General features: G+C 40.2%; 1 protein-coding gene across 5 annotated transcripts in view; it reads left to right on the forward strand.

The window, feature by feature from the left end:
* LOC105473969 (dynein assembly factor with WD repeats 1) overlaps positions 1 to 21016 on the forward strand; it is a 58198-nt gene that overhangs the window by 12656 nt on the left and 24526 nt on the right. For 3 of the 5 annotated variants that reach the window (XM_071073486.1, XM_071073490.1, XM_071073488.1), the window contains 5 exons: positions 1995 to 2067; positions 6571 to 6715; positions 7990 to 8048; positions 10514 to 10636; positions 16596 to 16695. In XM_071073486.1, the coding sequence (XP_070929587.1) occupies positions 1995 to 2067; positions 6571 to 6715; positions 7990 to 8048; positions 10514 to 10636; positions 16596 to 16695 (500 nt within the window). Of the gene's footprint in view, positions 1 to 1994; positions 2068 to 3612; positions 3763 to 6570; positions 6716 to 7989; positions 8049 to 10513; positions 10637 to 16595; positions 16696 to 21016 lie in introns of those variants that run through there. The other 2 variants (XM_071073487.1, XM_071073489.1) reach the window with 2 other exon arrangements.

The following is a 21016-nucleotide window of genomic DNA, read 5'->3' on the forward strand; positions in this document are numbered from 1 at the left end:
TGAATTATTGTTATTTTACTTAATACATATTTAAAAATTTCTCAATTTTAGTTTTTAATAATGGAAAAAACCCAAAAACTCTTTGGTGTCCTAAATAATTTTTGAGTGTAAGGTGATCCTGAAGCCAAATTTTTGAGATGTACTAGTTTATATCCACAGACAGAGGTAGTAGAATTAAAGTGGTTAGGAGGCTCTGTCCAGTTTTTATTAGTGCTGGGCTGTTCAGATGGAATATATTCTATGGATCCATCTTCAAGTTCACGGATTCTATTCTCTGTCATCTCTACTTTTGAACTCACTTAGCAAGTTTTTTTTCTTTTTTTTAAATTAATTTTTTTTTTATTATACTTTATGTTCTAGGGTGCATGTGCGCAACCTGCAGGTTTGTTACATATGTATACATGTGCCATGTTGGTGTGCTGCACCTATTAACTTGTCATTTATATTAGGTATATCTCCTAATGCTATCTCTCCCCCCTCCCCCCACCACTTAGCAAGTTTTTTATTTTTGTTATCATATTTTTCAGTTCTATAATCCTCATTTGGCTTAATAAATATTTCCTGGGATTTTCCATTTTTTCATTTGTTTCAAGTGAAATTGTAAATGATTATTGAAGGATTTTTATAATATCTTCTTTAAAGTCCTCGTCAGATGATTCCAACCTCTGATTCATCTTGGTATTGGTGTTTGTTGATTGGCCTTGGTATAATAGATGATTTTCAAAAAATTGGCATGGTGGTTCATGCCTGTAATCCCAGCACTTTGGGAGGCCGAGGCGGGCAGATCACCCAAGGTCGGGAATTCGAGACCAGCCTGACCAACATAGAGAAACCTTGTCTCTATTAAAAACACAAAATTAGCCGGGCATGGTGGCGGGCGCCTGTAATCCCAGCTACTAGGGAGGCTGAGGCAGGAGATTCGCTTGAACCTGGAAGGTGGAGGTTGCGGTGAGCCGAGATCGTGCCATTGCACTCCAGCCTGAGCAACAAGAGCAAAACTCCGTCTAAAAAAAAAAAAAAAAAAAAATTGTATCCTAGACATTTTGATTATTACAGGGATCCTTGATCCTGTCTAAACCTTCTAATTTGGCGAAATCTGCTTAGATTTGGCATATGTGTTCTTGGGCTACTTTTGCGGGCGTTAGTTCCAATGGTGTCGGTGTAGTTTCCTAGGCCCTTGCAACGTCACTGTCCTTTGTTTTTTCGGGCACTGTTGAGGCTCCTGCTCAGTCGCTGCTGGCGCCACCTGCAGGGGGCAGAAGGTACTTCCCTAGTAGACCTGGGGTCACTGAGTGATCTTGGTGGTCACTTTGTGGCCTGATTGTGCTGCTGGCTGGAAGACAGGGAGACGCAGAGCTTTGCTAAGGCTGCCTCAGTGCCTAGGTGTGGAGTGAGGTCTGAGACATCCCTGGATGTCACTGTTGCCCCTTTTGCAAGTGGAGAGGACCATCCACCAAAGGTCTGGCTGTGGAGCGGGGTCTGGGAGGTCCCAGGACTTTCTTGATGGGGCTGCAGCCAGATCCGACTGCCTGCTGGGGCCCAGCATGTGCAATGGGAACTGGACCAGCTCCAAGCTTCCACTACGGGATCAAACTGCTTGCAGGGGCCTCATTTGTGGGGCAAGGATTAGGGCCCTCTTGTCCTAGTTTTGGGGTGTGGTGTGCAGTGATAAAAAGAAAATCCAGGAATCTCACCATGTAGTCATTCCTCAAGCCCTGAAACCCATAGCCAGTCTACCTTCTTCCATTAGTCTTTCTATTATTTTATCATTGTCTGCTGGACAATTTCAAGGGTATTTAGTTAAATTTAGAGGGAAGGACCAGGGAAAAGTGTGTCTACATGATCTTGTTTTAGAACTAGATATCACTGCTTATGTTTTATTAAAAAATTAAAAATTTAAAACATAAAAATGGAAAAAACTGGCAACGTAGGTTAACTTTTGACATAGGTGGTCATCGTAAGTGTTTTTATAACATGTTTGTTTATTTCTATAGGAATTATGTTGGAATATGAAAAACATGGAGAATTAAAGACGAAGTCGATAGATTTGCTTGATCTTGGTCCCAGGTGAGTTAGCTGTAGGATTCAACAAGTAAATGTTCACTGGGAAAGCCTTGACACAGAGTGATGTGTGGATGAACTGCAGAAACTGCAGATAATACATTGTTTTTAAAAAATTGTTCTTCTGTGGTGTGTCAGTTTCTGTTTGTTTCAGGGAGTTGTACCTGAGGCTCTTGCTCTTCTGTGGTGTGTCAGTTTCTGTTTGTTTCAGGGAGTTGTACCTGAGGCTCTTGCTGAATGAAGAGGAAGTGGGAAAAGGGTCATTGCTCTTTTCTTTTTTTCTAAGGTCTTAAAAAAATAAATCTTTTAGTTTATAATTTTAGAGAGGCTGTGAAGGTAGAGTTTCCACACCCCGTTTCCCCTGATGTTAACATCTTAGATTAGTGAGGTACATTTATTAGGATTAATGAACCAGTGTGATACCTAATTAATAGCTAAGGCTCACTTTATTCAGTTTTTCGTAGTTTTTCCCTAATTCCTTACTTCTGTTCCAGGATTCCATCCAGAATCCCACATGACATTTAGCCATCATGTGTCCTTAAGCTTCCCTAAGCTGCGACTGTTTCTCAGACTTCCCTTATTTTTGCTGACCTTTACTTTCTTCTTTTTTTTTTTTTTTTGAGACGGAATTTTGCTCTCGTTGCCCAGTCTGGAGTGCAGTGGCATGATCTCGGCTCACTACATCCTCCGCCTCCTGAGTTCAAGCGATTCTCTGCGCCCAGCCAGTGACCTTTACATTTTTGAGAAGTACTTGTTACTGAGTTTTAAGAATATTACTGAGCCTGTTATTTTCTTATTAAATACTTCTTTGGGCTGACTGCATATGTTCCTCCTCATTAATTGCCATGGGGCAAAAACAAGGAGCCCTAATCGCTATTTCTGAAGCTTGGTATGAGCCCAGAGGAAACCCTTGTGATGTAATAATGCCCAGAGTTCATTCTCTTTAGGAAATCTAATGCAAATAGCTGGGCATGGTTGCTCACACTTGTAATTTCAGCACCTTAGGAAGCCGAGGCAGCACAGTCACCTGAGGTCAGGAGTTCGAGACCAACCTGGCCAACATGGGGAAACCCTGTCTCTACTAAAAATACAAAAATTAGCCAGGCATGGTGGCGCATGCCTGTAGTCCCAGCTCTTCAGGAGGCTAAGGGAGGAGAATCGCTTGAACCCAAGAGGCAGAGGTTGCAGTGAGCTGAGATCGCGCCACTGTACTCCAACCTAGGTGACAAAGTGAGACTCTGTCTTCAAAAAAAAAGAAATCTCATACAAAACTCCACTTCAAGGCCAAGGCCAAGTGTGGTGGCTCACACCTGTAATCCCAGCACCTTGGGAGACCAAGGCAGGAGGATCACTTCAGGCTAGGAGTTTGAGACCAGCCCAGGCAACACAAAATAGCAAGACCCTGTCTTTGTAAACAAACAAACAAACAAACAAACAAACAAAAATCCTACTTCAAGAGCGAGTCAGACTAGTGATTATCCTGTGAGAGCCTAAGTTCAGATAAGGTGAAAATAATCTCAATGGGTGAAAATTGCAAAAGAAACAAAACAAAAATGTTGTGTTTTAGGTTTGTGGCCTGAGACTGTAAGCGAAAGGACCTGTCTGATATGGGCTACTCTCTAGTTTTATAATGAGTCCACTTGGCACCATAGCTGATGAGACAGGGGCTCTCTCAATCCTGGAACTGCTGCCACTTGAGAGGTTTGGTGATTCTGGGAACACCTGTCTAGGGTGGGGATGGGGCATGGCTCAGAGGATGGTGGTCTATGTAGGGTCCAAGTCTTATTTCAGGTGCTTGGCACAAAAAAGGTAGTCAATTGATTTTTTTTTAAAGTCAAAGAATAAACAGTGGCACAGATAGTGTCATTGAATACAACAGTCTTTGTTATTTTCAGGAACAGTGAGGCCTAATATCAAACCCAACCTGTAATTTTTATAAATGGAACATGTTACTGATTTGTGTGATTATGCTAGCATGCAGAAAGTTTCTTTGTTAGACATTTGTTTATTTAGTCAGCAATTATGTACATGTGCCTTCAACATATATTTAAGAATCTAATCTGGGTGAGATTCTATAAGAGGCTATAAAGGTATTAATTAACCCCTAGACTTGATAGGCTTTTTGTCTAGTTTGAGAAACAACTTGTGCAGCATCGGATATCACACAAGTGGTACAGATAAGCTTCTATATGAGAGAATAACCTCCAGCTAGACATTCCGCAAAACCACAGATTTTTATATTTTAAAAGTATGAATTATTAGGTGATTTCAAAAAGGACTTGTGGGCTCTGACTCCAGGCACTCAACACTTTGAAGGGCTTCATATTAGCTATAGTCATTCAATCGTGCTATGCTTTCCTGAGGAGATGTAAGGTGTTAGCCACTCATAAACATGAACTTTTGGTGATAGGAGAAAGTAAATAAATGTCTCAAAAAAGTATGAATTTTATTTCTAGTTTTTGCAAGAATCTGGAAGTATTGTGCCTGTAAAAACACTGGCACCGTAGATGACATGCTGGAATTATTGCATGAAAATCCTACAGGGTTGGAGTGTTTAGGTTATTTGGTTAATTTGGATCTTGCAAGGAAATCTGTTTTTATACAAGTTATTGAAAACTTTTCAAAGGAGCATTTTTACCCTTTTAATTCTTATGAAATTAATTATCTTTTTGATGATGGAATATCTCAGGGTTTATCCAAGTCATTATTATGGACGGTCCCTGGTTCATTTTTGTTCAAAATATTCACTCTTACTCTAATAGATTATGTTTCTTGAGAGCTGGGACCATATCTTTTACACACCCAGTGCTAAAGCAATAGTACCAACTCAATAAATGTCAATTGAATGAGCAGGTTCCTAGCTCAGTGCCTTGCACAAAACTGGAGCTTAATGTTTGTTGATGGGGTGAAGAGGGGGATATTTATCAGGGGCCACATTCATGGGAAGTGGATACTGAGACAGAGGTGGGTGAGTCAAAGGTTTATTGGGCAGTGACACTTGTGACAGTCCAGGGCATGAAGCAGAAGCAGTATCAGGCAGGAGGAGCCATCTGACCTCGATGAAGGAGACAGGACAACAGAATCTCTGCCAGTCTGGAGGAGCTCAGGAGCAAGACTTGCCAGCTAGAGGAATGCCTCACAGGGAGAAAAGGCCAGGCTCTTGCTCTGCCCCTGCCCAGCGGTGGACGGAGAGCCCCAAGAGAAGAGGCAGCCCTGGCCTGGAATGCCAAGGTGCAGCCTGAAAGAGCTGCAGCTAGAAGCTGTCAGGCAACAAAGCTCCAAGCCTGACGCTGGGCCTGAGTTCTTTCTTAAAGGTGGGGGAACCTGCATAGTGCATCTTCTAGACACGTGTGTGACAGGACTTGTAAAATGGCTCTATTTTGGATGCTTCATGGTGTATATACATTGAAACCTTTTTTGAATGAATATTATTCTGTACCAGCAACATTTTCAGAATTTCTGTGAATTATTTGAATACTAGAAGAAATTTGAATCTATCTGTATATTTTTCAGACCAGTTATCTTTCAGGGAAATAATATTTTAGTCCATAATAAATATTAATATTAGTCTTATGATTCTTTAAATTTATGGGTTAGGCATTTTTCTCTTTTCCTAAAAATATTTTAAATCAAATCTTTCTGAACCTCAGTTTCTTCATCTCTAAAATAATTACGATAAAAGCATTACACTAGCAAATTATTACAGGATTAAATAAGAGAACATGTGTAAAGTGAAAAGTATGATGCTGGGAACGTTCAATACATGTTCATTCAAAAGAGAGAGGAAAGAAGGAAAAAGAGCTCATGTTCAGAACTAGTACGGACTAGGCCTTCCTAGGTGTCTTCATTCGTTTTGTGCTGCTATAACAAAAAAGACCTGAGACGGGATTATTTATTTCTCACAGTTCTGTCTTGGAAATCCAAGGCCCCCACAGGTTTGATGTCTGGTGAGGGCAGCACTCTGCTTCCAGGATGGCATCTTGATGCTGTGTCTTCACATGGCAGAGGGCAGAAGGGCAAAAGGGATGAACTCTCTTTGTCAAGGGCATCTAATCCCGTTCAGGGCATCTAATCCCATTCAGGAGGGCTCCACCATTGTGACTTAATTACCTATTCAGGCCCCACCTCTTAATGCTGTGACATTGGTGAACATGTTTCAGCATGAATTTTAGAGGGGACACAAACATTCAAACCACAACACTAGGTGAGAACATTAGACTCTTGGCACAGCCTCCATGAAACAAGCCTTAGCTTTGGAAAAATGTGTTTTAGAAATTCCAAGCTTCTTGCTTTCCTGCCATCATCTATAAGCTTCTTGCTTTCCTGCCATCATCTATTTACTGACTTATGTGATCCCCCCCCCCCCGATATCTCTTGGGAAAGATAATGATGTTTTTGACATTTTATAAGTGTGCTTCATGAAACAATACAATCAATTCTTCATGTAATAAAGATATATGCAAATTTTGACATAAAATAAAAGAAACTTTTTTTTTGGGTGAATTTCAGTACTGATGTCAGTGCTTTAGTAGAAGAAATCCAGAAGGCAGAACCTCTAATCACAGCTTCACGAACAGAGCAAGTCAAACTTTTGATACAGAGGTTACAAGAGAAACTCGGCCAGCACAGCAATCACACATTCTATCTTTTTAAGGTAATGGATTTACAAAAATATCAGATAGAAGAATTTCAGTGAAATGATTGATATTTTATTTATTTTTCTTTCCCTAAAAATATTTTTCCATGAAAAATGCATGTCAGTGATTGACTGTAGTGCCTCACATGTTTGCTAAGATTGTCCCAATAATTATTTGTTAAATGAATGAGTGAAATCCAAAACACTTATTTCTTGAGAGGTTAAATAAAGATTTCAGCTCCTCATATAATGATAAATTTAAAGGGTTATTATTAAGATAGTTTTAAGTTATGGAATAAGTAAAGCTTTTTTCTAGTTAAAGTAACATTAAGAAGTGTTTTATGACAAATCAACATTTCATATTTTCTGCTTTCATGTGAACTAAACCATATTTCAGTAAATTATTTATTGGGCATATAATTTTAATGTGATGTAAATATGCTTTTTAAATAGTTTTTTTGATGATTAAATATAGCAAATATAGTCATTTCGTACTTCAAGAAAAGCTTTTAATTTTCCTTTGTCATTATCTTAGAATTACTTCATATTACACTGCTTTTATCTTTTATGATTTAAATATAATTATGATAATAAAGTATAATTATTAGTTATATACTCACCTGATACAAAATATCCAGGCATTTGCTTCTGGAAGAAATTATAGTTGTGTAACATTTCTTTGTCCAGCAGGTGGCACTGTTTAATTTCAAATATGAGCTATATAACAAGCATGTCTCATAATTTATTCTCCAAAGGGAATATTTTTGATAGTGAAAGTACATGCTATTAATAGTTACATTTTGGTAACAGACATAACTTGGACTGTCCCAGCCCAGCCAATCACTCTTAATAGACTGTCCAATCTATGTATATGCGTTCAACAAATATTCATGTAACATTCACTGTGTTAGATGTTGTAGGGATTGAAAGATAAAGAAGACATATTCTGACTCTAAAGGAGCTTCAGGATTCATAAAGTAATAATACATTGTCAAATCTTTATTGAAACATATTTAGTGTATTGCCTATATACCCAGTCTATACATATGTACAAACCACATGCCTTATGTAAAAGAAAATGTTACCAATTAGTGCCATCAATAAGATACCACATAGCACTAATTGGGAACACTTAGTGGTATCAATAAGATGCCACATAGCACTGTCTAAAGGTAAATCTGATGTATAATTAAGACAAAATTGAATGTCTTCATATTTGGTTTGAAGTTATAACTAACAAATTAAATTTAATTTGGCTTGAGTCTAAAAAATGGTGTTTTCTTTCACTGAAGGTTCTCAAAGCACATATATTGCCACTGACTAACGTTGCACTTAACAAATCGGGCTCATGGTAAGGTTCTCTTTTTGTATCTAATTTTTAGCAATGAAACAAATTTCTCTGTTTATCAAAGATTCCAGTTTGCTAAGTACATAATACATTCATTTTTCTGATTTCAGTACCCTCTTGGATATTGAGGAGAAATATAAGCCCTTTCTCCCACTATTCTAATCCAAGTTTTCTGTCATATTCGTGCCACAGTGAATGGGAGGCATATTGGATTCTCAGCCAATGTAGCTTGTGAAGAACTCAACTCAGGAATGAGTCGGGCAGGGTGGCCTCATATATAACTTGATTGGTTGTGATCAGTCTATTCAGAGCAGGCGTTTTCCATCTAGGTCAGTGATTTGGGGTATGGCGAACAGCAGCTGCAAGTCTCTATTGAGAGCATGGCTGTGATCAGCTTGGGAGCTGATGTGCTAGGTAGCAGACATGAGGGAAAAGCCTCCTCTTGACCTACAGACATAAAATAAACATAAAATAGACATACAATAAGCAGTTTGCCAGGACTTCCATAATAAAGTAGCACAAACCGAGTGGCTTACACAACCAAAATTTATTGTGTCACAGTTGTGGAGGTTAGAGGTCAGAGGTCAAGGTGTCATCAGGGTCAGTTCCTTCTGAGGCTGTGGGAAAGAAGCTGTTCCACAGTTCCTGTAGCTTCTGGTGGTTTGCCGGCCATCTTTGATGTGGAGAAGCACATCAAAGCTCTGCTCTCACCTTCACATGGTTTTCTCTGTGCGTGTCTGTGTCTATATGGCCTGTTCTTATATGGACGTATTGAATTAGGGCCCACCCTACTGCGGCATGATCTCATCCTAATTTAACTCTTTTTTTTTTTTTTTTTTTTTTTAAGAGGGAGTTTCACTCTTGTTGCTTAGGCTGGAGTGCGTGGCGTGATCTTGGTTCACTGCAACTTCCAGCTGCCAGGTTCAAGCGATTCTCCTGCCTCAGCCTCCTGAGTAGCTGGGATTACAGGAGCCTGCCACCACGCCCAGCTAATTTCTTGTATTTTTAGCAGAGATGGGGTTTCTCCATGTTGGTCAGGCTGGTCTCGAACACCTGACCTCAGGTGATCTGCCCGCCTTGGCCTCCCAAAGCACTGGGATTACAGGCGTGAGCCACCACGCCCAGCCCTAACTTAACTATTAATAATTATATCTGCAATGACCTTATTTCCAAATAAATTCATATTCTAAGGTTCTGGGGGATTAGGACTTCAACATATAAATTTAGAGGGCTTATATTTCAACCCATAAAAGTATCTATAGTACATATGTGTATAGTTGCAAATGTGTGTTTGCATCTATCCAAAGGTAGAGAAAGTCTGTGGGAGAAGATGGTAGAAGGAAAATACCGAGGAGAAATCAAAGATACTTTGTCTTGTCAACCTGCCTGTTTAGTTGAGTTTTGCTATTAGACTTTTCTTCACCTTTTCTTGTTACCACTTGACATTCAGACTGGCTTTTCAATTTTGTGGATTGTTTTCTGTGCTGGGGAAATATATTTTTGTTATACTTTTGAAGCGATATTTTGATTTCAGAGATATTTTGAAAAGAAAATCTCTTTCCTAATTGAATATTGAAGGAATGATTAAGATGCTGCTATTTTACATTATACTTGACTCACTATTCCTGTAGAAGAATGTTAAAGGAATCATTCGTTTATTAAACAGAATATAGGCCGGGTATGGTGGTGCACACCTATAATCCCAGCACTTTGGGAGGCTGAGGCGGGCAGATCACGAGGTCAGGATTTGGAGACCAGCCTGGCCAACATGGTGAAACCCCATCTCTACTAAAAATAAAAATAAAAATTAGACAGGCATGGTGGTGTGTCTCTAATCCCAGCTATTCAGGAAGCTGAGGCAGGAGAATTGCTTGAACTCGGGAGGCAGAGGTTGCAGTGAGCTGAGATCATGCCACTGCACTCTAGCCTGGGCGATAGAGCAAGACTCTGTCTCGGGGGTGGGGTGGGGGTGGGGGTGGAACAACAGAATATATCACAATTTACATATTGTTCTCAATTTAACTTTTTATTCTGCACACATGATTTCCATTGTAAAAAGCATAATAGGCCAGGTGTGGTGTGTCACACCTGTAACCCCAGCACTTTGGGAGGCTGAGGCAGGCGGGTCACCTGAGGTCAGTAGTTCAAGACCATCCTGGCCAACATGGTGAAACCCCATCTCTACTAAAAACAGACACAAAAATATAGCCAGGCATGGTGGCGGGTACCTGTCATCCCAGCTACTCAGGAGTTTGAGGCAGAAGAATCACTTGAACCTGGGAGGCAGAGGTTGCAGTGAACCGAGATCATGCCATTGCACTCCAGCCTGAGTGGCAGAGCGAGACTCCCTCTCAAACAAACAAACAAATAGTATAATAAATAGAGTTATTATCCTGCAGGTAAAACATGAAGTGTTTATTAACACACTGCCATTCTTCCCTGCAACACGTTTATATTCCTTGTGTTAGCTTTATCACAGGAAGCTACGATCGGACGTGCAAGCTCTGGGACACTGCGTCTGGAGAGGAGCTGAACACCCTGGAGGGCCACAGGAATGTGGTTTATGCCATAGCATTCAACAATCCTTACGGGTGTGTTCATCCTTTCACGTATTTGTTCATTAATTCATTTATTCATCCCTCCATCTGCTTGGGGAGAAAGGGAAGCAGACAAGAGGTCTAAATTGACTGAGTGCTTGGTATGTGCTTTGGAAGCCTTTTAAATGCCTCCTTCAATGCTTAAAGGGGTCTTTGGGTTACCTATCACCATCCTCATACAGAATACAAGGTTTAAGGCCAGGCGCGGTGGCTCACGCCTGTAATCCCAGTACTTTGGGAGGCCGAGGTGGTGGGTCACTTGAGCTTAGGAGTTTGAGACCAGCCTGGCCAACGTGGTGAAACCCCATCTCTACTAAAAATGCAAAAATGAGCTGGGCTAATGTATGTACTGTATGGTGGCGCATGCCTGTAGTCCCAGCTACTCGGGAGGCTGAGGCAGGAGAATCACTTGAACCCAGGAGGCGGAGGTTGCAGTGAGCTGAGATTGCAACACTGCACTCCAGCCTGGGCAACAGAGTGAGACTCTGACAAAAAAAAAAAAAAAAAAATACAAGGTTCAAGTATGCTTCCAAGGACCGCATGGTAGTAAAGAGAAGAGCTGGAATTCATGCTCAGCCAAGACTTGACTCTCAACCCTTGGAAGTTCCGACAGGCACTGACTATTGATGTTCACAGCCCTGGGCTCGTCCCTCTGGGGGAATGTGACATACACACACAGCATGGTTTACTTCATTTAGAAGTTAATTTACAGTCTTGCCAGGCAGGAAAAAAAACGTGTGTGGCAACATGCCAACATGCTAAATAACAGTACCAAGTACAACAGAAGTATTTTTAAACCAACCTCTAGATAATTGACAGGAGATTACCCAGTGTCCTCTATTCTTCCTCACGACACACTGCTGATTCCCATGGCACCCTGAGCATCTGTAGCAATGAAGATACCCACTGGAATGGGCATTCTCCTCCCACTGGTTAGGTTCTAAACTGATCAAGAGTTAGTTGTATTTGTCGACCAATGTGCTTATATTGGTTGTGCTTTCAATTGTAATTGTGTAACATAACATGTAATTTAACTAAATATTACATAAACTAATAAAATATGAGTGGAAAAGAAACCTGGTCTTTTCTAGGGAAGCACAGATAAGGCAAATCTTGGAAAAATTGTTTCACAACTAAATGAAGTAGTGGCTGAGATCAATGTTCAATTGGAAAGCATACTGTCAAAATCTAGAAAAATTCTGCACTCAGATTGTTCTGCACATATGTTTAAGTTCTTTAAGTTCTCATTCCACTTGCAAGAAAAGAAAACTAGATATTGTAGAGGTTTGATAACATTTCTGAAAGACAAATGGTGAACTCCACTTAGCTGACACATAATCAAAGAAAGACAGTGCCCTCTTGTGAAAAGATTGGCAAATAAATATATATTTATATCTAGTGGAGTATACATTTTTTAGACAAGCATGTATGTTTTCATGATTGCACCTGCTAAATGAATTTTTCCATAGATGAAGCTGGTTCTATAAATGTGGCTCATTTACTATAGTGTTATGATGACTAGAACAAAACAGTAAATGATTTAACAATTAAGAGAAGAGATCACTGTGATTTTTCCTGGTGAGAGTCTTTAGAGATGGTGTGAGCCGAAAGCGGAAGCCAGAAGGATGAAGGTGGTGAGCAGTGGAGAGGACGCATGGAGCGAAGAGACCTCAGCAGCTCAGTGTTTCAAGGGGGGGATTCATCAGGCACACTCAGTGGCCAGTGTCTGCAGCGAGCATTTCATGTTGAGAAACAGAAATGTGTGAGGTCAGAGCATTCAGTGGAGTTTAAACTCTGTCCTGTAGGACTGAGTTGCCATCAAGGGTTTAGGAACAAAAAGTGGAACAATGAAAGTGATGTTTTAAATGGAAGGATAGCTCTGGCAGAGAGAAGAGGTCAGAGGGTTTGGATGTGAGAAGAAACAGGACACAAGGAGGTCATTTAGGATGCAGATGCGACAATACACTCGTGTTAAAGTAATACACTCATTGCCTGGGTAGGGGCAGAAAGAATAGAGGAATTTCATAAAAATTTGATATACTTAGAATAGATATTTTATACTATAGTTTAAAAACTTGTTATCTAGGTTGCCCATATCATATCTGTAAAAAATGTAATACCCTTTCAAAACATGTTAATTGTGATGGCAACAAACTTAAATTGGTACATTAAAATGATTAAACATTCCAATTAAGTTTTAGAAAGTTTAACTTTGATCTATGCATTTTTATATTCCAGAGAATGACAGTTTTTATAATACCTTATTACACCAGCTTATGAAAAGATAAAGATTTTGTTGAAATTATAAATGACACTATTTTACTTCTGGTATAATTCCTACTTTCATTGCAATGCTATTTAAAGGGTATTCTCTATAAAATAACGCCATATCCTTTAATAGTCTACTTAACAAACGTGATGTGTTTGGGTGTCTGTCTATCTGAGGATGATGTTTTCTCTTGTTGGAGAGGTGAGGGATACTTTTTGACCCTTCAACTGAATTCTACCAAGAGCCCCTGATGAAAAACCCCCTTGTCCAATCAGTTATCCTCGCCTGATGATTCATGTATGCGTGAATACAGCGTTTCTCATTGCACTTTGGGGTCACTGGGGTTTCAGTAGCATGAATTCAACACAATCACCAAAGAATAAGAGGGAGTGTGTGTGTGTGTGTGTGTGTGTGTGTGTGTGTGTGTGTGTTTATTAGACAGAGAGAGAGAATAAAAAAAACTTCAACCAAATTTACTGTTTATCTGCTTTATACCTTAGGGCAGGTGTAAGCTTTGATTCAATGCAGTAATTCTCAAACACATTGACATGAGACATATTGTTGCGGGAAGTCAGGGACCCCGAACGGAGGGACGGGCCGAAGCCGCGGCAGAAGAACATAAATTGTGAAGATTTCATGGACATTTATTAGTTCCCCAAATTAATACTTTTATAATTTCTTACACCTGTCTTTACTGTAATCTCTGAACATAAATTGTGAAGATTTCATGGACACTTATCACTTCCCCAATGAATATCCTTGTGATTTCCTATGCCTGTCTTTACTTTAATCTCTTAATCCCGGCATTTTCTTTGTAATGAGGAGGATGAACGTCGCCTCAGGACCCTGTGATTGTATCAACTGCACAAATTGTTTGTAGAGCATGTGTGTTTGAATATGAAATTTGGGCATGTTTAAAAAAGAACAGGATAACAGCGATGTTCAGGGAGCGAGAGAGGTAACTTTGAACTGGCTGCCGGTGAGCCAGACGGAAACAGCTATATTCCTCCTCTTTCATAATAGGAGAAATATCGCTAAATTCTTTTTCTCAGCAAGGAACATCCCTGAGAAAGAGAATGCGCCCTGAAGCTAGGCTTATAGACAGCGCCTTTTTAAGGCGTCCCGTTTTTTATGGTCGAAGCCGATGGGATGAAATAAGCCCCGGTCTCCTATAGCGCTCCCAGGATTACTAGGATGGGAAAATTCCCACCTAATAAACTGGTCAGACAGGTTATCTTCTCTCAAACCCTGTTTCCTGATAAGATGTTATCAATGACAATGCATGCCCGAAACTTCATTAGCAATTTTAATTTCACCTCATCTGGTGGTCCTGTGATCTCACCCTGCCTCCATTTGCTTTGTGATATTTTCTTACCTTGTGAAGTATGTGATCTCTGTGACCCACACCCTATTCGTGCACTCCCTCCCGTTTTGAAAATTGCTAATAAAAACTTTCTGGTTTTATGGCTCGGGGAACATCATGGATCCTGCCGACGTGATGTCTCCCCTGGACACCCAGCTTTAAATTTCTCTCTCTTATGCTCTTTCCCTTTATTTCTCAACCCAGCCGAGACACTTAGGAAATAGAAGAGAACCCACGTTAAACATCGGGAGCAGGTTCTCCCAATAAGATATCTTCTATAACATGGTGTCATGTGGATATAGAGAACAGTTGGTGATAGAATAGATATCAGTCAAGAAACAACAACAACTCCAGACTCATATGTTTGAGGGGCAGGAAGGGTGAAAAAAAATTGAGGAAACTGATAAAGAATGCACATAATGAGACCTCATCTCTCCAAAAAAATAAAAAATATTAGCCAAGCATGGTGACATGTACCTGTAGTCCCAGCTACTCAGGAGGCTGTGGTGGGAGGATTGCTTGAGCTCTGGAGGTTGAGGTTGCAGTGAGCTGAGATCTCACCATTGAATTCCAGCCTGGGCAACAGAATAAAATTCTGTCTCAAAAAAAGAAAAAAAAAAAAAGTGCAAGGCTTTGAGCCTTTCTTGAGCACATATTGGAAGACATCAGCAGCTGAAGTAAAATACCCTGGGCTGGATGCCAGAGGAGAAAGCCTGGTCAGATATGCTGTTAGGAAGCTTTGGGTGGGTGAGTGTTTGCCAGTACAAGCTGCCCTTTGATCATTGACAAAGAGGGTGCCACTTTGCTTTAGTCTGAGAGACCACATAGACACTACAGAAATATGGGTGTCCTGGGACAAGGGAGAGAATGAAGGCATCAGTGTTAGTCTGGATAAATATAAATTTCTAGTCTGCTTTAGGATATATGTGTTGGTGAGATCTCTTACACTTTGGGAAAATGAACTTGTGCTGTAAATGATAATCCAATTGAGTGAACATCTTGAAGAGCTGGTATAAAAGACAGATGTAAGCCAGGGTTAAAAGGAAAGGTTTTAGTTCCAAGATCAAAGGCCAAACAGGGTAATCTACTCTTGCTTGTTGGATGTTGACTACAGCCCTGCCCCTCAGTCAATGTGAGAAGCCTCTTAGTTGAAAGTCACTGAAGTCTTTGTATTTCCTTTCTAAGCCCTCTTACAACTGGAATAATATAGGCATTATTTCCTTAAGAGGACAAGCACTGTCTAAATTCTCAAAACCTTATTTACCCATATTTTAAATGGGATTTATCTTTTCTCATTTTTCTTTTACATTCAATGTTATTCTTTTCCATATATTTATTAACAGAATTTTTCTATGTTTACACAGTTCATACTATAAGTTATTTATTTTAATTTGTAAGTAATTTTCTAAACTAAACCTTTTGCTACATTCATTAAACTCGTTTTAAAAATTGTTATAATCCCTGTAAACTGGTTCAACCATTGTGGAAAACAGTATGGCGATTCTTCAAGGATCTAGAATTAGAAATACCATATGACCCAGCCATCCCACTACTGGGTATATACCCAAAGGATTATAAATCATGCTGCTATAAAGACACATGCACATGTATGTTTACTGTGGCACTATTCACAATAGCAAAGACTTGGAATCAATCCAAATGTCCATCAGTGACAGACTGGATTAAGATAATGTGGCACATATACACCATGGAATACTATGCAGCCATAAAAAAGGATGAGTTCATGTCCTTTGTAGGGACATGGATGCAGCTGGAAACCATCATTCTCAGCAAACTATCGCAAGAACAGAAAACCAAATACCGCATGTTCTCACTCATAGGTGGGAACTGAACAATGAGATCACTTGGACTCTGGAAGGGGAACATCACACACCGGGGCCTATTATGAGGAGGGGGGAGGGGGGAGGGATGGCATTGGAAGTTATACCTGATGTAAATGATGAGTTGATGGGTGCTGACGAGTTGATGGGTGCAGCACACCAACATGGCACAAGTATACATATGTAACAAACCTGCACGTTGTGCACATGTACCCTAGAACTTAAAGTATAATAATAAAAAAAATTGTTATAATCCCAAACAAACATACCTATAACTTTGAAATCTTCAAAATTAAATGTGTAAATTGATACCACTCAAAAATTAGACTTTTATTATCCACTGAAACAAATTTAAGATTGCTTATAGCTTTAGAAGTGAAGTAAATTTTTTACTCATGTGTTAACATCTCTTATCTTAGTTCAGTTTATTATATAATGTGTCTTTTTTTTTTAATATTCCACATTTCTTTTAAATCTTAGTGACAAAATTGCCACTGGGTCCTTTGATAAAACTTGCAAACTCTGGAGTGTAGAAACAGGAAAATGTTACCATACCTTCAGGGGTCATACAGCAGAAATAGTGAGTATATTGAACAATTTATTATTATATTTTATGTTACTGTTTCTTTTTAGGATTCTATTATAAAAGTAGTGGGGCTACTTTTATAATTAGTTTTCAAATTCTACCCCATGTTTTTAGTTTGCCTATATTTATATGGTGGTACCAATACAATTTAAAAATTACTCTAGTTAATATCTTGCAGATTCTATAAAGAATTGTATCCTGTATTGACTAAGTAGACACGTAATATGATACATTTATAAATATAATAACCAATCTTACTTTTTCTTTTTCATTGACTTTTCTTTAAAGTACTGACTCAATGAGGGTCAATTAAGTGATAAAAACAGTTTTTAATATAATTTTTGTTTTGTTTTGTTTTGTTTTGTTTTGTTTTGTTTGAGACGGAGTCTCGCTCTGTCGCCCAGGCTGGAGTACTGTGGCCGGATCTCAGCTCACTGTAAGCTCCGCCTCCCGGGTTTACGCCATTCTCCTGCCTCAGCCTCCTGAGTAGCTGGGACTACAGGTGCCCGCCACCTCGCCTGGCTAGTTTTTTGTATTTTTTAGTAGAGACGGGGTTTCACCTTGTTAGCCAGGATGGTCTCGATCTCCTGACCTCGTGATCCACCCGTCTTGGCCTCCCAAAGTGCTGGGATTACAGGCTTGAGCCAGCGCGCCCAGCCTTAATATAATTTTTAAACTACTATATGAAATATTTAGGCTGATTGTTCTCTGTGTATCATTAGAGCCCAAATATGCATGAATAGTCTGGTACTTGAAACAGCTTTCACTATTGGGAAGCCCTTTTCCTTGACCAATTCTGAGATGTATCTTATAACAATTAGTGCAATAATTGGCATTCCGTAAGAACAGATGACAGCTCTTAAAAATAAACAGGCTGCTGCTCTTAATGATTAGTAATACCTTAAATGTTTTTAATCAAAGATTTAAATAAGGAAAAATTGATCTGATTTTAACAAATCCCCAAGTTATGTTTTGGCCTGTTAGTGGGGATCACCCCTTTCCCTCCATTTCTGGCCTTCATTAGGTAGAATGATTCTTTAGATATTCAACTCACTTTCCTTGTTGTACTTTGAAGTTACTCTTAAGTGGATAATACCAAAAGAGAATCCACAAATAGAAGGTACCCAATGCAGTAGTGGTATAAAAATAATAGAAACTTTTAAGGGTGAAAGAGAGAAAAGGCTAAAGCAGGAAACAAAATATAACCACTTCTCCCATAATTGTCAGTAGGGAAATATAGCTCAGTACTTTTTGAATTGAACAGAGACATAAAAAGAATGTGCTAATAACTATTATTAGATGAAGAGGGGAAATTGGTAACAAAGAGTGATAGATCTTTTAATCTCAATATTCACTGGAAAAAAAGATACCTGCTGTGAACCAGAAAAAGCAAACAAGAACATACAGGGGTGGAGGGAGGGAAAGCAAGCCACAGCAGCGACTGCTTTTGCAAATAGTTGGTGACAGCCAATCTGCCAGCAGTGTTCAAGTTCTAGCACCCACACCCACCCCTGGAACTGAGGAACAAGATACTTAGGACAGACTGTAGAATGCTTGGAAATATTTCTTGAGGATAAGGAAGTTACCTGTAGGTGGGAAAGGGTCCTGTATCCTGCTAATTTATGTACACCTTAAACAAAACAAGAACAAAAGCAGTCTGCTTATTTTAGAAGTAAAATTCATTTACACTCATCCTAAACATTCATGGTGTATTAATCCACCAATAACTCATGCTCTGTTGAAGGTACTTTGCTAGTGACTGGGAATACTGCAGTGAAACATAACTGACCCTTTCACAGTTCTTGCTGTTTGAGAGGCACTGTCCTAAGCCCCTTTACACAGACAGGTATTAGCTTAGTTGTGCCTCATAGCAACCCTAAGAGGAAGGTATTTCCCCATTTTACAGAGTAGGGTACTAAGGCATTGAAAGCTTAAGTAACTTGCCCAAAGTCAAAGAAAAACATAGTGCATGTCCTTAGAGTGTGACCATTTTCCCACACTCTTTTAGATTCTGGGAAATATTTTCTTTATCTATAATTCCTAGGGAGACGTTCATCTTTTTCAGTCAACATTCATCCAATAAATATTTATTAAATATTGACTATGTGTGGAACCCTGGCCTACATGCTCAGGGTACCTGAGAGAATCTGACACAGTTCTTACTATTTAATAGAAGGAGTGAAAGCATCAGTGGATAAGTTCAAAGATGTGTTGTAAGTGTCAGAAGTGGATGGGGATTTCAGTGTGGACACAGAGGGAGCAGTTTGGCCTCCTGAGCCAGGGAAAGGTGTTCAGGAAAGACTTTCCAGAGGGGTGGCATGTGCATTCCAGGCAGAGCGAGCAGTCCTGGTAAATGCTGAGAAGTGGTGTGTGCCTGAAACTCAGGTGGCTCTGTGTGATCAGAGCAGAACTTCCTGACCCTCCATGTGGTGCCATGTGCAGAATATGCAAATGTGGATTTGTAGCACACTGAGGGGAGCTGCATGGCCAGAGATGATGGGCAAGGATCCCTGCTGCTGCCCAGCTGCCTGGGTTAACAGTGTCCATGCCTTAGCGCACCTATAGCCCATTCAAATTCAGATCACAGGGTGTGAGCAATTAAAGTGGGAGAGGCAGGCAAGGGCCATATTATGCAGGAGGTTATGTACTATGCTAAAGAATTGGATTTGATTTTGCAGGTAATGCCACACTGTTGAGACTTTTTGGCTAGGAGATGGTATGATCATCTGCGGTCTTTGGAAAGATTATTTTTGTGCAGTGTGAAAAAGAAATGGGAGGGTGGTAAGATCAGCGTTATTGGCCAGTTGGGGATCTTGCTGCAATCCAAGTGAAAAATGATGAAGGTGTGTTGTAAAGATAGATGAAGAGAATGTGAGTAGAACCTGGTTACTAAGTAGTTATGAGGCATAAAAGAAAAGGGGAACCCAGGATGGATTCCCTGATTTTGTGCTTGCATGATGGGCAGTGCCATTCACAAATTCTGTGCATGAAAGAGGAGGAACAGGTTTGCATCGATATGACTTTTGTGTCTTAGATTGATATAAGCTGCCTGTGTGATAGCCAAACAGAGGCATCCATTTAGCAGTTGGCACTTTAGGGCTGGAACTGAGCAGTGAGGTCTCGGAAAGAGACTTGGATGCATGAGTCACTGGTATCTGGGTGGCAGTAGAAACCAATGAGCAATTGAAATTGCCTAGAGGAAAAGGTAGAGTGTGGAGAGGAGACTGACAGAATCTTGGGAGGATAGAGAAGAGAGAACTTCAAATGATACAAAAAGAAAAAAGAAAAACAAGAAGAAAGGGAGGGAAACTAAAGAACAAAGGAGTCAGTGCTGCAGATGTCAGGGAGGTTAAGTGGGATGACTGACCAAACCTGGATTGGACATTTAGCCAGAGTGGTTTCAGAAGAGTTAAGAGTGAGCAGAAGATGGACAAAAATGATGGTAGACTGTTTCCCAAGAAATTTGGTTGTAAAGGCAGAAGAAGGGTAGCTAAGAGGGGTACATAAGGTCAAGGGAAGATTTACTCAAACATATTTACAGGTCACTGAAAAGCATCTAGTCTAGAGGGAAGGAAAACTAGTGGGCGCATCTCCCCTAGTGGGCGCATCTCCCCTAGTTGTGCAGGGAAGGGGGTCTTAGAATAGATGGAAGGATCCCTCTGCATCTGAGACTGAAGGGAAGGAAAGTAAGATCCAAGTGGGGAAGTTCCTACCTGACAGGAGAGTTTTCTTGGGGAAGTGGTAGGAGGCCAGCTTGTCTGTTGAGGAGGGGTGAGGATGGAAGTAGAGGCAGGAGTGGGGAATGGGAGAATGTATGGAGCCAGAGGCACCTTAAACAAAGTAGGGAATGGTGCTGAGGACTCTGTTGAGGACAGAGGCATAAATGAGCAATACCAGTAACTTTCTGTGCAGTTCTCTTAAGCTACCTTGGCTGGGTGATGAGGCAGGGAGGCAGATGATTGGATAAAATCCTTACCTGATAAAAGTTAATGTTAGGAGTTTGTACGAAAGGTACATTAGATAGATAGGGACTAAGAGTGTCGAGGATAATGGCAGGAGTGATGCTTCCAGGGTGTCAGTTGAATGGGGAGGATGGACCAGGAGAAAAGGCAGATGTCTCAATGAGATGAAAGATCTTCTAGGGGAGGGGAGTGGGAAGGGAAATTGTGACCCTGGATTGGTGAATTGGTGGTGAATCTTCTAGAGAAGATAATACCAAGGTCCATGGTGTGGCCATGGGAGAGACTACTGAAGAGTCGTCTGGGGCATGGGTCTGGGGGAGCTGGATGGATTGCCCATGTGAAGGACACCTAAG

The sequence above is a fragment of the Macaca nemestrina genome, chromosome 11, assembly GCF_043159975.1.
Source record: "Macaca nemestrina isolate mMacNem1 chromosome 11, mMacNem.hap1, whole genome shotgun sequence".
Classification (NCBI taxonomy): Eukaryota; Metazoa; Chordata; class Mammalia; order Primates; family Cercopithecidae; genus Macaca; species Macaca nemestrina.